Source organism: Symsagittifera roscoffensis, chromosome 6 (assembly GCF_963678635.1).
Source record: "Symsagittifera roscoffensis chromosome 6, txSymRosc1.1, whole genome shotgun sequence".
NCBI lineage: Eukaryota > Metazoa > Xenacoelomorpha > Acoela > Convolutidae > Symsagittifera > Symsagittifera roscoffensis.
This window is the reverse complement of record NC_087067.1, coordinates 6,851,508-6,867,687: the sequence shown is the minus strand read 5'-3', so window position 1 is coordinate 6,867,687 and position 16,180 is coordinate 6,851,508. Positions and strand designations below refer to the sequence as shown.

General features: G+C 37.2%; 1 protein-coding gene across 1 annotated transcript in view; it reads right to left on the bottom strand.

Annotated features, from left to right (window-relative positions):
* Nucleotides 1–414: 414 nt before the first annotated feature.
* The window catches only part of LOC134848548 (epidermal growth factor receptor-like), a gene marked incomplete in the record, with an annotated part of 44,106 nt that continues 28,340 nt past the window's right edge, over nt 415–16,180 (bottom strand). Inside the window, 8 exon segments of the mRNA XM_063866057.1 lie at nt 415–1,760; nt 4,924–5,263; nt 9,585–9,662; nt 10,663–10,763; nt 11,296–11,518; nt 13,175–13,366; nt 14,228–14,371; nt 14,615–14,848. Coding sequence (XP_063722127.1) covers nt 820–1,760; nt 4,924–5,263; nt 9,585–9,662; nt 10,663–10,763; nt 11,296–11,518; nt 13,175–13,366; nt 14,228–14,371; nt 14,615–14,848 — 2,253 coding nt within the window.

Genomic DNA, 16,180 nt, shown 5'->3' with positions numbered 1-16,180 from the left:
GTCTCACAAGTTGATAACAAAGAGGTTGAAATAACTGAAAAAAAGGTTTTAAACAAAATATGACTTTATTTATGTTGATACCTGACTAAGATATTGGATTCGTCTATACCTCGTTGACACAAAAAGGCAATAACTTGAAAAAAAAACTATGTTCTGCAAATGCGGTCGGAATATTCTGTGCTACTTGCACAACAACCGGCTATCCTTGTTTTTGTTATAGTCGAAAACGTAATCTTTGTTATAGTCGAAAAAAAGATGTTTGCTTCCGCTGTTTATGATCCTAAAAATCAAATTTTTTCATTTTTACAATTATCGATAAAAATGTTTACTTGAAAAAAGTTTTGCTTTTTTGCATTAAATTGTATGAATCATAATGAGCGGATGTGACGGTAATGAAAAAGACGGTATGAGAATAATAAATTCTTACTTACAAATTAGCTTTGGCAATAGTTGGAAAAGAAGAATGAACGGAAATAAGAATATACATAAAAAAGTCATCGTCTTTAGTTTGTTTTTTCTATTTGAAAGGAATGAATAGGTTCGAATTACTATCTATCTAAAGCACACATCTGAATTTAAAGCCATCTGAAAATTTAAGGAAACAGCGCAGCGTCTAATCAAAATATTACTTCGCCTATGAAAAAGTGTATCAAAATTTTGACATGATAGAAACAAACTATAAAATATCAAAATAGGCCTTTAAAAGTTTTCGTTGCGTGAGAAGAAGAGAGCCTTTCGGGGTAATGGGCAGTGTTTACCACTTAGAGTGATCTAAAATAAAAGCGGAAGAGCTATATAGATCACCAGAAGCGGAAAAATTCAAGGAACGTACATAGTGCCTTCAAACTGATTTGTACGTCCATATGAACTGATATGTGAGGCGGGAGCGGCGGGTCTCATTGGCGAAAACCTTGAGGGTGACGGACACTGACCGTTGACATCTAGAGTAGAGACTCCCATTCCACCAGCGTGGGTTCGAGTCCTGCCTGGGGACCGGAATGACAAAGCAGTCGGAGGCTGCATCATTGAAGTGGTCGTCAAGCTTCTCTCAAACGGCGGTGGGAAGTGGGGGTCCTGGTTTCCAAAGGAGTGACCTTGAATCAATGGAGGCGGTCGGTATTTCTTGTTTACCCTGTGGTCTATCGGCTCACTTCGGGTCCGCGCATGGTCGAAACTTTCCGCATTCTGGGATTTCCTATGTGGGGTGGCCTTCTTGTACTGGCTATTTGAGGAGCGCGGGTTTGATCCACTGGGTTTCAACACACTTGGCAGGAACTTGTACCAAGTCTTGCTGCTCTTTTCCTGCTGGTGTTGCTTCTGCATTCTCACTGGCTGTCGCGGCTGACCACTCTTATCCTCATTCGGTTGGATCGAACTGTACGCTCCGTTACGAGCCTGTTGATCCTGCTGCAGGTTGCTGTATGGTCGTCGATAGTTACTGGCTACATTCTTACTCGGTGCTAGTCTGGGAGGAAGCGGGGGTTGGGAATGCATTCTTTGGAATGTATGTGGCGCTGGCTTAAGCAGCATTTCCGAAATTGATGACTTTGGATCTCGAAAGTTGGGGTTTATAGAACTGGTCGAACTGTTTCCTCTCCTTAGCATGTCAGCACCCGGGGAGTAATCATAAGGATTGTCTCCGAGACACTCCTGGTACTGCACGTTTGACGGGATCCCTGCTCCTGATGATGCTGCAGCTGGAAACTGGAAGTGGTTGAATCCTTGTTGGGGGCTTGAGAAACTTCGAGAAAATGCCACATCTAAACAAAATTTAAATCATTCGGTTTCAAGATTTCAGTTGTGCATGTTGTTTCAATTATGACTTTTGTAAGACCAAAATTTGGCTTCTAATTTTTACTTTCACAGTCAAGCCAATCAGTATAAAACTCGTTCACGCCTCAAGAAGTCTGATGGGTTTTTCGTCAAGAGAGTTAAAAATGGACCGATTTAATTAAGCAAGCATTTGACAAGAAGTTGATTTGTTGCAAAAATGGCTACAAATCACACTGCACAGTTTGAAAAGCTTATTCGATACATAAAATATATATCGCTTTCATTAATTGAGCACTCCGTTGTTCTAGTCACGAGAAAATAAATCGCCAGTAAATAAAAAGTACCAGCTGAAGTGAACCAAACAAACAAATTATTGGCAGTAGTCGATACGAATAAAATTAGTTTTTGAATAATGAAAAAACATGAAAAAAGGTGACTGGTATGAACAAACCTAAGAATAGAAGCACGACAAAAAATTAATAGCTGCAAAAGATCGCTACAGCTTGGAAAACTGAAAAAAATACATACCAACTTTTCTCGTAAAAGGAACAATATTTTGAAATCTTACTCACAACTAGGGGCGCTTCACAATTAGCTCGTTATGATACTTTCAAATGAAGTTAAAAAATTACAATCTTTCTAATGATTTCCAGTCTAAGAAAGCCGAGTACATCTTTAAGCTGGCTGATATTTTTAAATCATAAGTGATAGCAAAGTAAGGCATCGTCAGCACACTCAAACCTCAAATTAATTCTCGAAAACGCGACACCAGTAATAAACCAGACAAAGACCAGAAGATAAAATCTTTCTAAAACCAAAAATTTGAGAAATGTGGTGCAGATTTTTTAACGCACTACTGAAGAGTTTCTCCAGATAAATTTAGAAGAAACCTTTTTTATCAATCAATGCTGCATAATCAGATGTGATTCCCGCGGGGCAATCTCAATTGAGTAATTAGGTTAAAAAACCCACGACTGCGAGGCTAACACAAGAGACAACTACATTACAAAAAATGTATGAGGGCTGTTGTTACAAATTTCTCCAGAAAATTGATTACCTCACAAGAAACGATATGAGTTTTCGGAACTGACTGAAATATTCGCCCCCTTTAAGAAAACAAGACTACTCGTATCTGTGAAAAGCCCTGAATATTCCGACTGTCTATAAACTGGTGTTATGGGTATAAATGATTTTAAGCTGAATTTTAAGAATCGTGCATGGAATTAATAAGACCAAATCGCCTGCCTCATTTGGTTTTGGAACAATTTGTGGTGCGAGATAATTCGCCACGCATAAATAATGCGCGTTTAACTTTCAGCATCAAAGTATCACAGCGCTCTCATAGTCACGTTAGTCTAATAGTGAAAGTTTTACAGCAACCTTGAAGTCAGGATAGTCTTGTGGTGAGCGCGCCCATTCTGGGATCAAGAAGATCTATGGGTCGATCCAGCAAGGGAAATATTTTTGAGAATGGGTCTGAATAAAAAAACACTCCGAGCATATATATTCCTCACTTTCCTCAAAAGTCGGAAAAAAAGTCTTTATTAAAGGAGTTGATTGGTCAGGTGTGCCTTATGTGCTCTGCAAGAGCTTCGGTTTTCAAGAAATTGTTCAAGCAACTCAGAGGATTGCCAGCAAAAGTAGTAAGATACATGAGTTTGAATGCTTTCAGAGCAATTTAAACATTTACCGCAGTCGATATCATTTCAGCAAGCTTTTTTAACTGATCGAATTTGGCCTAAGAAAAACTCAGAATACACGCGCGACGACGGGAAATTTGAAAAGCAGATATTTGTGGAGACAGCTATAATGCTCAAACTTTTTTCACATTCGAAGAAGCAAGTATCATTGTCCGACAGAAAGAATACTCAATCATAATTTGTTTTTGGTTGTTGCGTTTGTTTATAGCTTGAGTACAACATAAAATGACAGTCAGAATTTTACATTTGTCAAAAATATTACGTCACATCAGTATGAATTAGCACAAGCAAGTTTTTTTTAAATCACAATGGTTTAGTGGAACTTCTAAGTTAACATAAATTAGGAAATTGTCGATAAGATTCTTAAGTAACTTACGAAGCCTCATTTTAGCACGTATAATGGAGATAAAACCACGTTTTTCAATGTGATGCGTGCTTTAATAGCAGGATTAACTTTGGTGTGACAGGAGTTAAGACAAGGAGTTCATACAGCACGAATTTTGGTGTTAAGTTATAAAACAGGAATTAAGTTGCTGTGGATTTAAATTGTTGAGTAGTGAAATGACTAGGCAGTAAAATGTAGGTAGCTAAATTGGCTCGCAATTAACTAAAGGACACTAATTTTTTAAAACAACATTTACTAATCGAATTCTGATGTTGAAGTCAGCAGCTATCAAAAATTTAACATTATCTCAATGATTCAAAAAAATCAAATTTCTCCGAGAAAAAAGATCACACTTTGTTGTATATGAACAACCCAAATTTTTTCTTCTCAATTTATTGCGAATGATTTTTATATGCAAGTTGTAACTGCCTGAATAATAATGTGACGTCAATGCCAGAGCAGACTTCAAGTAATTGCGCGACTAATATGACCTCAACGCCTTACTTAGAATCCAAATTTCAATGCGTAGAGCAGAAAATTGGTTTTGAACGAACAAAAACAAACATAGCCATTAGAAATAACATAGCTAAGAATCAACAGTTCACTTTGGAAATTTATATTTTTAACTTTCGAGTTTCAAAAAAAACAAATCTATGTCCTTATAGCTCTTTGAGTTTCAATTATCGCCTCTTTTTTGATTAAAATAGCCCAGTTTGAGGAAACTGGCTCATTGGGTGAACCGATTATTCCGCTGGGAAATCTTAAATTTAAGCCCACATTTGAAACTAGAAATCATTCATGTTTTTTGGCTTCATTTCCGCTTTCGTAGTCGGAGAGCGTAATTAACACCACTACTTTTAACAAAAGAACTTGAATTGAACTTAGAATTGAAAATCAAAAGTCCAACTGCAAAAAAAAACAAATCTGATGCGAACTAATTATAAGTCGAGCCAAAAAATCATTACCTCTTACAAGTCTTTACGACGTTCTTTGACACTTAAACAGAGGGTTTAAATTACTAACTCTGATTTAACTACTTATTTAAGTTAATAAGAAAAAACTTACCATCGTAGGACACCGTGGTGCCGTGGCGGTTGCCGCGACCTCCAATCATGCTCCCATTGGGGTGGTGGAGATAAGTGGGGCTTGCATTGTTCTCGTATATCAGAGAACCACTTCTGTTGTTTGTATTGTTGTTTTGTAGCATAGTGTTGTGCTCGTTGTATCTCGCCTGACATTCTTCGATAACCTTGTCCTCGTGCAGATAGTCTTCTACGTGAACATTCCTCCTTACCCCTCCCCCATTTCCGTCTCCACCACGGATCCCTGTGTTGTTCGTCCCTTGCAGCAGGTAGCTGGGCGAACGGGGTCCTCCCACTTGGTTGTTGTCAGCACCGAAATCGGGCTGAAAGCAAAATCCAAAAATTACAAATACAAAATCGGACTAGATGCTGAAAATTATGCACAATTAGTCAGTATCAGCATATCCAATTCAGTTCAATTCAAACAAACTCAACGCAGAACTCATTCGTTGAAAAAAAAACATGAATAATAATTTTTATCTTAGTTTTTCGAGCAAATCTATCAATTGAATGTAGATATTGATTGAAAGTAAAAAAAATTTGAAACTTTTTTTTGCAAACATTTAAATCAATTGGATTTCTGTTTTTTTTAAAGTGAATACTTCCAACCACCAACTAGAATCAAATTGTTTTAAATCATACAAATAGGTCTAGCATGTAATGAAGGTTCGATACTAAGTTTCAAAGGGTTGATGTTTGACAAGTTTATAATCATAACCGATTCATCTTGAACTGAAGTCTGTCGTGAGAGACCATAGTTGGAAACTAACTCAAATAAAACCTTCACTCCTTTGACAAACAAAAGCCTTCACACTTCTAACCTTACCCGGCAAATATGTATTTCAAAGGGAGGTCGAGTATTTCATTGTCGAAGAAATTTTACTGAGTAAGCAAGTTAATAGTTACAACAAACCGAGTCCAATGAACATGCCACTAATCGTCAAACTATTCCGATCAAAGCCTCCTCCCTGATAATTCTGCAACAAAATTATTACTACTACGGATTAACTTAATCTGTGATTAACATGTGATTAACCTGTAGCTATTATTCTCTTTATTAAACTGTCATGATATTACCTGTCTTTATTAGCAAACTAACTACTAAAGTTATTTAAAAAACAACGAGCTACACATGCGGCTTTCAGGGGTTAATTAACACCATTTAGGTATAATTACCTTCTTAATACATGTAAATGTATTTTAGATATTTGAAATTTTTGGTAGCTTTCTGGATCGCAGTTTTTTCCTCGCACGTATAAGTCTGGATATGCTCGCTTTAGGTGACGAAAGTCTGAACTTTAAACGCAGACCTTGAACAGCGTTTGATCTTCTCATTTTTTCTGTTTTACTCTACTATATTATCTTGATGCACTCATCTCTATGTAATCATAGTCATTCACGTCATAATAGCATCCACGCGGGCTATGTTTAAGACTTCTGACGACGGCCATAACTGGACCGGTGCTTGGTGTTTCACTTCCATCGTTTGGCAACAATGGACTTCTCAAAGGACAGGTCAAAGGGGCATTTATGGTCAAAGGTTCACCAGAGTTCATAACAGGACTACAGGTCCATGGAAGACTTGCATTCAAATGGAGGCCATTAGAGGCCAAAGGAGGAGCTACGTTGATAGGACTTCTCGGTTTCAAAGGGGGACCGTGTTCTAATGATGACCCTAGATGACTTTGACTAGTTTGGTTGTCGTATTTTATTGGTGACCTTGGAGGTACTTTAGAGGGTGTCATCATGTGATGTCTGGGAGACGTCGGGGATTTCAAATCCCAAGGAGTCAGCTAAAAACGTCGAGATAGTTTACACTTGAAATATTAAGACTTGAGAAATAATCAATTTAATTGGTCAGGTTAACACAAAAACACAAAAACGTGCAGCAAAAAAAGGAGAAATGACAGAGGTGACATTATAAGATTGAATTTACAAAATAAATTTGTGACGAACAAAAAGTATTCGGTTATTGGGCATGTAGCGCCAATTGTTACAAACACGGTTATCATTACAAAAGTAGATAAAACTGGAAAAAAATATGCATTTTTTCAAAATTTTTTCAACCAATTTAATTTTTCAAAAAGAAGCCTGCAGCCGATAAAATTGCAAACAATTATGAAATTCGATTCTTTGTTTCTATTATTAAGATTTAAGGATATTAATTGGCTATTTTCCTCGAAAAGGTCATCGTAGAAATGAAAAAATATTCACTCCTTGCTAAATTTGAGTCTGAGTAGCAAAAAAAATCCGACCTTGAGAAAACTTTTTTGAAGCTTTGAGTCTGAATAGCAAAAAGTTTTTCCCGATCTTGAGAAAACTTTTTTGAAGCTTATTTTTCAAAACCAAACGACAACTTAATAGGTTTTTCAAATGATTTATTACTTGATCCCTACGAGTTTCCCTACGCTTTAGTCCCTTCCCACACTAAGAGAAGGATCGGAAGAAAAACAAGAGCAAATGCCTTTGTAAACCTAAGGACAAGTAATTTACTTACTTAAAACGTAGATATCACAAAAAAAGCTGAAAACATTGAAATATTTGATATTGAAACCAAAAACGTGCTTACAACTTATATTCAAAAATTCCAAAAAGAAACGATGCTTCAGATATTTCGACTGTTGAAAAATTTGAGCTTTTTAAAATCGTTTTAGTCGAACAAATGCCGTAGGTGTTAAATATTATGAGCTATTTGCGTACCAACCTAATTTTCTTGTTTCGAATTCCGATGAAAGTTACTGGATACTTATGCTCGGGGTTGAACAATTTCCAGACCGATTTCGATAATCAAAACACTAGTTTTTGACAGACGACCTTAATTTTATAAAAACTGAGACCAACCGCACAAGACCCCCGGTACAAAAACCATAAATAAAACGTCGATTCGACTGATTTCGTAGCCTATCAAAGTGAAAAGGAGTATTTTTTGTGCGCATGTATGAAATTCATATTTTATCCAGAATTCATTTTCAGAATTAATACTTAGGGAGGGCATTCTACGGTATGTCAATTAAAAGGGGAGACAATATCAAAAATCAAGTGTAAAAATTTGAATTGTACGAAATTAACATGACCGATTAGCTAGCCTCATTTCAATTTGGAACGATTTTTTTGTGCGGGATATTCCAAAGCATTGCAAAATTGGTAATTTTCGAACTCGCAAAGCTTTGCAAAAAATTATCGGAGGTAAACTTTTTTTGTAAATTGATTTTAGGGAGTCGATATATTCAATGGGGGCATACAATTTTTTGTTAAAAAATTATTAGTTTGATGGCAAAAAATTGACTGAATAAAAAAAACATCCCAAGCATAAATATTCCGTTTTCTTCGTAAGTCGGAACAATAATCAGAGAGATTATCTATCTGCAATCATTTTGCTTCGAAGTAGTGAGGGGCTAAAAACTGTCAGATCGGAAAACCTAATGTGCGCTGTATTTCAATGCATATCGCGTACAAAGAGAATTAATTTGCTATCAAATTCGTTCCAAATTGAACTGACGTAAAACTGTTAGTCTAATGACCTCATTAACACACGCAAAACTTATCGAAATTTTTTAAAAGTCAAATGGGAACCTCGCTTGTTGGATTTTTTGAGAAAAACTTTAGGTCACACATTACTGATAACGAGGGATTTTTTCAATTGAACTCTTTCTTTATCCAAACACTTTCAAAATAACTTAAAAACTCAATCATAACCTTCCGGCTTCAATCAAGTGCCATCTCGTTCATTTGTATAAATTTCGACTGTAGGACCGAGTTTTCAAATACACCCTTAATGGGGGCTTGACAATTGTGTATACAGGCAATTCAAACGAAAAATTCTGGGCTGCTTTATGCAAAAGAATTTTAAAAATTAAAAATTGTTAAGCAATGAACGCTTGCTCCGCTGCGCTTACATGTCTCCTGCGGGTGATGTGAGTCAGTGCTTGCAGGTAATCTATTTTGTTTTGTTTGAAACTCAAAACAAAAATTTTAGCTTACTTAAATAATCTGCTATTTGAAATGAGCGAAAAGAAAGTTTTTTTTTGTCTCTAATACATGAGATGGTATTTGTCGTCTCAATTGCCGGTCCCCAGCTTGGGAATATGGATGTTCTGAACTCCTTGAACTATATACTTATAGCCAGGGATCAATCCAACACATAAAACATGTCAAAAAAGTCAGTCTAGCTATTTAGTTTTTAGTTCAATTAATGCGTTATTAAATGCAAAATATATCACTGGCTAATTGACATTATGTCGAAGTGAACAATTTAAGAAATGATACTTTTTGAAGTTTTTTCATCATTTTCAATCAAAAAAACCATTGTCGACAAATCACAGGGCAATAGAAACATTGAAATCTGAGTCCTGATTTAAGCAGCATTGTTCAAATTACAACTCGAAACAATTTGTTTGGCGCAATCAGCAAAAGCTCAGACAGGCAAATAACCAACAATCAGCAACAATCAACTACTTTAAGGCCAATGAGAACAAAAACCAACACTAATTTTTTTTTAATGTATTGCAATTAATGCTCAAATATTTATACTTAAATATTTAGTAATCAATACATCTGTATTTATTGGGGGTGATTACACAACAATCAAACATGGCAGAATATCATATCAGACATGCATTGAGGAAATACCATCACGTGACTCACAATTGGGCACCTGGGCAGTGCCGCTGGAGGGCGACTTGATATGTCATTCAAATTTGGCGCGCGGGCATGTTTGCCTTCCTGTTCAAACAGCAATTCGATTAACTTGACAGAAACGCTATAAAAGCATAACTGCAATGATTGCACTGTGCAATGAATGAACAATGCAACAATTGCACTGTGCATGATTGTTCTGTTAAAATGAGAAATAATGAGTATAGCCAGGGGCGGATTTAGGGGGGGGGGGCGGGGGTTCCTTTGTCCTTCTCCTTCAGGGATTCGACCCCCTGCCGACCCAAAGGGTCCCCCCTTTGATACTTTTTCAGAAATCCATTTTTGGCTGACCGACCCTAAAATTTTTCTAAAGGCGCCTTTGGCGCCAATATATACTAACTTTGAGGGGGAGCGCGCGCCAAAAAAACGCAATTTTTCAAAAAGTGCCCAAAAACGGCTTTTTCGACTGTTTTTTCAAAAATTTGCCTGCGGCGCTGAAAATTTTGCCAAAATAGGGATAAAACAGTGCTTTGGGAGAGCTCGAAAAATCAATTTGGTCGACCTAAAAAAAATGTCAAAATTTTGGAAAGTTTTTTGAAAATCCGCCCCCCCCCCCCCCTCGAGAAAATCCTAGATCCGCCCCTGAGTATAGCTATTAACTAGTTTATGCTAGACATAAAAGAATCAATGACATGAAAAACAAAGCTGGAACACATTTTGGAAATTTGTTTTTAATCAGAAAAGCGTATTAGTAATAATTGGGTCATAATCAACTTAGAAAACTTTTGAATGGGCAGTCAAAAAAGAATGATTGAAAATAGTAAAATAGAAGCGAAAGAGTTATATAGAAGCGACTTAAATTAGTTTTTGGCAAACTTTACGCAGGGAAATCATTTAGGACAGTTTGAAGTAAATTGCTCGAAACAATGTTTCGTCGCGCCCAATATACCCCAGTGAGTTTGGCTGTGAACTTGATGGAATATCACGCCAGAGGGATCGAATAGCTAATAGCTCTTCGGTCTTTCAGACAGGAGATCAAATGTCAATTTGATGCCCCAAAACTTGAGCGTGGATGTGGGCAACTTACGTCTACATAGTCGCTGAGAAAATCGCCCTCCTCCATCATTTTGCGGAAGGATTCCTTCAGTTCTGTGAACGTAGGACGTACTTGGGGCTCCGCCAGCCAGCCTGTGAAAAGATAATGATACATAGTTTGCAAAACAGATGACGTTCACAGCAATTATCGTTACTAAAACACTTCTCAAACACTACAAATGATGACAATTCGGCGGCGACCGCGAGATTTTTCATGGGTGAGTGCAATTTTTTAACTGAAATTTTGAGCATTTTTAGGCAGTTCAGAGCTATCTTTAAAAATCTTGTGGGAAGAAACAACGTTTCTGTTTTAGTTTGCCGCAGAAAACGAACAAGATGTGGTTCTTGATGGCTCATTTTCCTTATTCCTTCGCTTCACATTTAATATCCTTTTTTTAAAAAAAAACGACCGGTTTTAGAGAGTTCAGTTTTCGTATCAAATAATTTCGGAAAATCTTACATAGTCTGCATGCTAAATGTGATAAAATGTTTTTCTAACTATATTTTTCTAGCAGGTGCAGATGAAGGCGGGGGGGGGGGCGTAGTTGCGAAAAAAGCCTTGATGTTCTAGACTGCACCCTTAAAAAGCCCTAATGGCTCACACTTGGGGGGAATCGTGACTCACACTTCATGATGAGCACGTATAGTTCGAGACTGCAGCCCTCCGGCTGGGGCAGTCTTCCGCCGTCCTTCAAGAAGTCAGCCATGTGGTGGGAGGGAGTGTCCTCGTATGGCTTCTCCCCGTGGGTGAGTATCTCCCAAACTGTGATGCCCAGAGACCACACATCTGTCTGGTGGCTGAACTCGAAGCTCACTAGAGACTCAATAGCCAGCCATTTGGTCGCAAACTACACAACAAATACACTTATTTAAAAAAATTATTGGACTACACTGGAAAATGGACAATACTCCTAATGTCAGTCCCATAAACAACCATTTTCATCGAACTATTTCATTTCAATATTATGCAGGATTATCCGGACAAAATTTTAAAAAAAAAACGCATTTTTCTCAAAAGTAAACGCATTTTTCTAGAAATAGATTGACATGAGACAATTCATGATCAAGATAACAGTTGCTTGAAGTTTTCTATAAATATTATGTGCAAAACTGTTATAGGACCAAAATCTAAAACTGTTATAGAATCCAACCCAAAATCCATGTTATAGAATATAAACCAAAATCCTTAAAAATGAGTCTTTTCTTTTTGCTCATTTTAGTCAATCAAACATACGCTGAAAATAAGGGGTTAATTGCTCAAAACTTTACATCAAAAATGAACTTCTTATGTAGCCCAACAAAGCTGTATAAAATTATGTAATTGTTTGAACGCCAAAAATGCATAAAAACGTTCTTTAATTCAACGAAATCATTTTATGTTAGATTTATGAAAATAAATTCTGGAGAGGATAAGCGAAAGGGATACACGATGCCCAATTGGAGCCTACCATTGAACATCATTAGTCACTTTAACAAATCAAAGATACATATCACAAAAGTAATATAATATTAAAACATAAATAAATTACGGATTTCAAAATTGCTTAAGAAAAATTCCAAGAAGTGGTCGAACCTAGAGAACGAAAAGCAACAAGACAAGTAAAAATCCAGTCTTGTTGCCACTATCGGAACAACAATCAAAGCAAACAAAAAATCATGCAGAAAAAATTTATAAAATCAAAAAGAAAAACCATAACTTTTTTTAAACTCCGTTAAACGTCAAATCGAACTCAGAGGCCGGATAGCACACGATAAGAACCACTACAACCTTGCAATCACCCATTTGCAATCAATCTATTTTTTCCTCCTTCCCCTTTTTCTAAGTTAAAATTGCATCAAAAAATTCAGAAAACGACAATTTCTTGAAAACCGAGAAATTTTCAGAGACCCATAAATTCAGCAAAGGTTCACAACCCTACTTAACACCTTCAACAGCACCCAAATAAGGGCTGAACATTGTTTTAAAATCAGAAACTAATTTTCGAATGAAAAACGGGTAAGTTCTGAATTTAAACCCGCCTTAAACTTTGTTGCTACAGTTTTCTTTTCAATTAACCCCAAATTTAAAATGAATTATTGATTGACTAAAATTAGCCAAAAATGTAACACAACAACTAACGAAGCTTATAACTTAGTTCATCAAAACTTTCCTAGCCGATAGGAATTCGAGACCAATAAATGGCAGTCGGAACATTGCGTGTTCTGCCATAATATACCAGCAGTCTTGTTCTCTTAAAATATCAATTTATTAATAAACTTCTAAAGGGCGTGATCTGAAAGTTCCAAAAGACTCGTTCGTATAGCGTATAATACCGCCCGAAGCAAAAGAAGATACCATCCAGCTTAAATTCGGGAATTTTTTGAAGAGTAACCAACGTTTTTGGATCTGTTTTTCGGAGGGTTCAGGGATCTGAGTTAGTTAAAAGGGCCTTGATTAGTTGAGAATTTTCGAGAATTCGGTCGTTAGTGCATGAGTTTAAAAAGCCCCATTTGGAAGTACTGACCTTTCCTCCTTCAACTGTGGCGGCCACCCCGTCCTTGAGTATTTTACAGAGTCCAAAGTCGGATATCCTGACTTGACTGCTCGTCTCCACCAACACATTCCTCGCAGCCAAGTCTCTGTGCACTATGTTTTTGCTCTGCAGATACTCCATGCCCTCTGCTATCTGACTGCACCACAGAAGCATGTTGTAGGCCTACATGACACACACAAACATTATGTCAGTATTACATAACAACACTACTTATTACTTAACATTGCCTATTACATCACTATTATATCAAAACAACATTACATGAAGTTTCATCGCAACATGACGTATCATCGAGAAAGCTGGGATTTGAGATTTTTCAAGAGTTACTACGATTCTTTTAGCTTGGCAGCTTTAGTTTTTCTGATACCATGTAAACTATTCTGTTAATATTTTCTATACTTGAAGCATTTTTTGGAAAAACCCTTACTGAAAAGGCTCTCATTTGGCGGACAAAGTAAAACGACACAAGTCCTTTCCTTCCAATAAATACCGATTGCTACCAATTTTTATGCTGTTGTATTCTTGACTATACCGACATGTAAGTTTTTGGTCAAGACATCGAAAAAAATCTTGCTTGAGTTGAGAACGGTTAAGCACATTTTTTAAATTGTAGATAGTATTTCAACTGCATCTTAGCGTCACATTACCTTTCCAGGCCTTTTTGTTGGTTTTAATCAGTTTTCTTTAAAAGACCGCTCAAAAACCGTTTTAAAACCGCTCAAATCTTGCTTGAAAAACCGTTCAAAAATCACCGCAAGAAATGAGCGGTTTTTTAAGCAAGATTTGAGCGGTTTTTCCAAAAAAAACCGCCCAAACCGCTCAAATCTTGCTGGAAAACCGCTCATATCTTGAGCGGTTTTTGAGCTGGCTTTCGACCCGGGCGGTATTTTCTGGGCTGATCTGTTGCCTCGTTCTCAAGGAACAAGCACATACCATCGAGGGAATCGAAACAGCAACCTCTTGGTTGCCAGGCGTACACACTAACCACTGCACCTCTTGTTTCACTTGTAGTGCTTTGCTCACCTGTATGGAATGTACTCTGGCCATGTAGTCTATGAGGGATCCATGGGGCATGAGTGGTGTGATGAGGAGGGGTTTGTCAGCCAGACAAATGGCCACCACACTGACCAGACACTTGTGTCTCACCAAGGCCATATTCTTCGCCTCCTGAAGTTTCAAAATGTTCCATTTGCAACAATCACTGGTTACTGTGCAAAGAGTACGAAATGCTCGATCATTTTATTGCCCAATCACGTAGTTAAAAAGGTCAACCGAAACAATCAGCAATGATTCAATATTGTAAATGGTAACGGGGGGGGGGGGGGGTAAGAAGTAAGAAATAAGTATAGGTATGCATTAATGGGGAAGGGGATTGTGATTGGGAGAGTGATAGTGGATGTGGATGGTGACCTCGATGAAGTTCTGCTGCTGGATGCCTGAGGTGTCTATGAGTGTCTTCACAGCCACCGGACACTGTCTGTTCCGGTCGGAGGGGGGCAACCACAAGCCCTTGTAGACTGTCCCGAACGCCCCACTGCCAATCACACTTCCCAACTGCAGTTCCTCCAGTTTGATCACCCTCAGTTGGGGGTAGTCGTGGTCGTGAATAGGGTGGTCAGGAGTGGACGAGGGACTGTGGAGGACCTGTGCCAAGACAAAAAAGAAGGGCATTATATTACATCAGGTGCTACATTTGTTCCTGAATTATGTATAACTTATTCAATTCGTTTCCAATTAGCCAATAAACCGACCAATTTACATCATCATCATCATGTATAGATACTAATCAACATTAAAAAATATATATCTTAAAAGGGTCAAAAATTAAAATTAAGCAATTAGAACCAAAATTCAGGGGTGGATCGAAGAAAGTTTTAGTGGATTAGCTAATTTTTAACAACTTTGGAAATTTTTGAGGACTTTTTAAGGTCGAAAAGTTTGTATATAATGGCGCCAAAAAATGAAGAATAACTATAGAATCGGATCAATTGCCTGGAAATGGATGTCTTAAAATAGTACCCAAGGGGACCCCTTTTGGTGGCAAGGGTCAAATTATTGGGTCAAAACCCGATCTCTTGGGGTCAAATTACTCCTTGTATCCACTTGTCAAATTATTCTTAATCGTTTTATCGCGTTGAAAAAAAAATATATATATATATAGTCCCTTCTTTCAAAATTACTGAGAATTTTTACAGGAGCGGATCTAGGATTTTCTCGAGGATGCTCATTGTCAAAAAAATGCTGAAAAAACGTCTTTTCGGCACGTGCTCCCCTTTTTCCGTACAACACTTATATAAATTGGCGCCTAACGGTTGATCGACCAATAAATGCAGGGTAATTCGATGAAAAACTGTTGCCGTAAAAACAATTTAAAACAGTGACACTTTAGGTGAAGAGAATGCCGTAGTCACCCGATCCCTAAAATCCCCTACTGGGCTTTAGTGATTTGTACTTAAAGAAGAATGCCTACCCTATAGTCCTATTATTGCTTACTAAACAACCTTAAGTCATATTGACTCAGAGGTGAAGCTGTACTTCGCAAACACAAGTGGAAAAACGAAACAAAAAAAAAGCTGCTCAAAAACCTCCGACTTCCATATTAGGAGTCTTGCATCCTAGGGTTATTGAAAGTTTGCTAGCCACCAATAAAGCAGCTTTAGATGCTAATAAATTGAAGTTGCTATGCAGAAAAAATGCCACCATCTATGTATAGGCTCAATGCGTCACTTAGCTATAGTTTAAAATGTATACAGGGTCGGCAAATTGTATGTTATTTTCGAAAATAACAAACTAACAGTTGACTATTGAAAAAAAACTTGTTATTCATATTTATGTTAAACTGTTAAACAATTCAACGCGTTCATAAGCATCAAATTTCTTAAAGAGAAATGCCAGTTTTCCCGCTTTCTCGACGCCAAGTTAGGCGCTGAGCTTCCGATAGATGAAAACATCACATTGAAGAGTTCCGAAAATAAC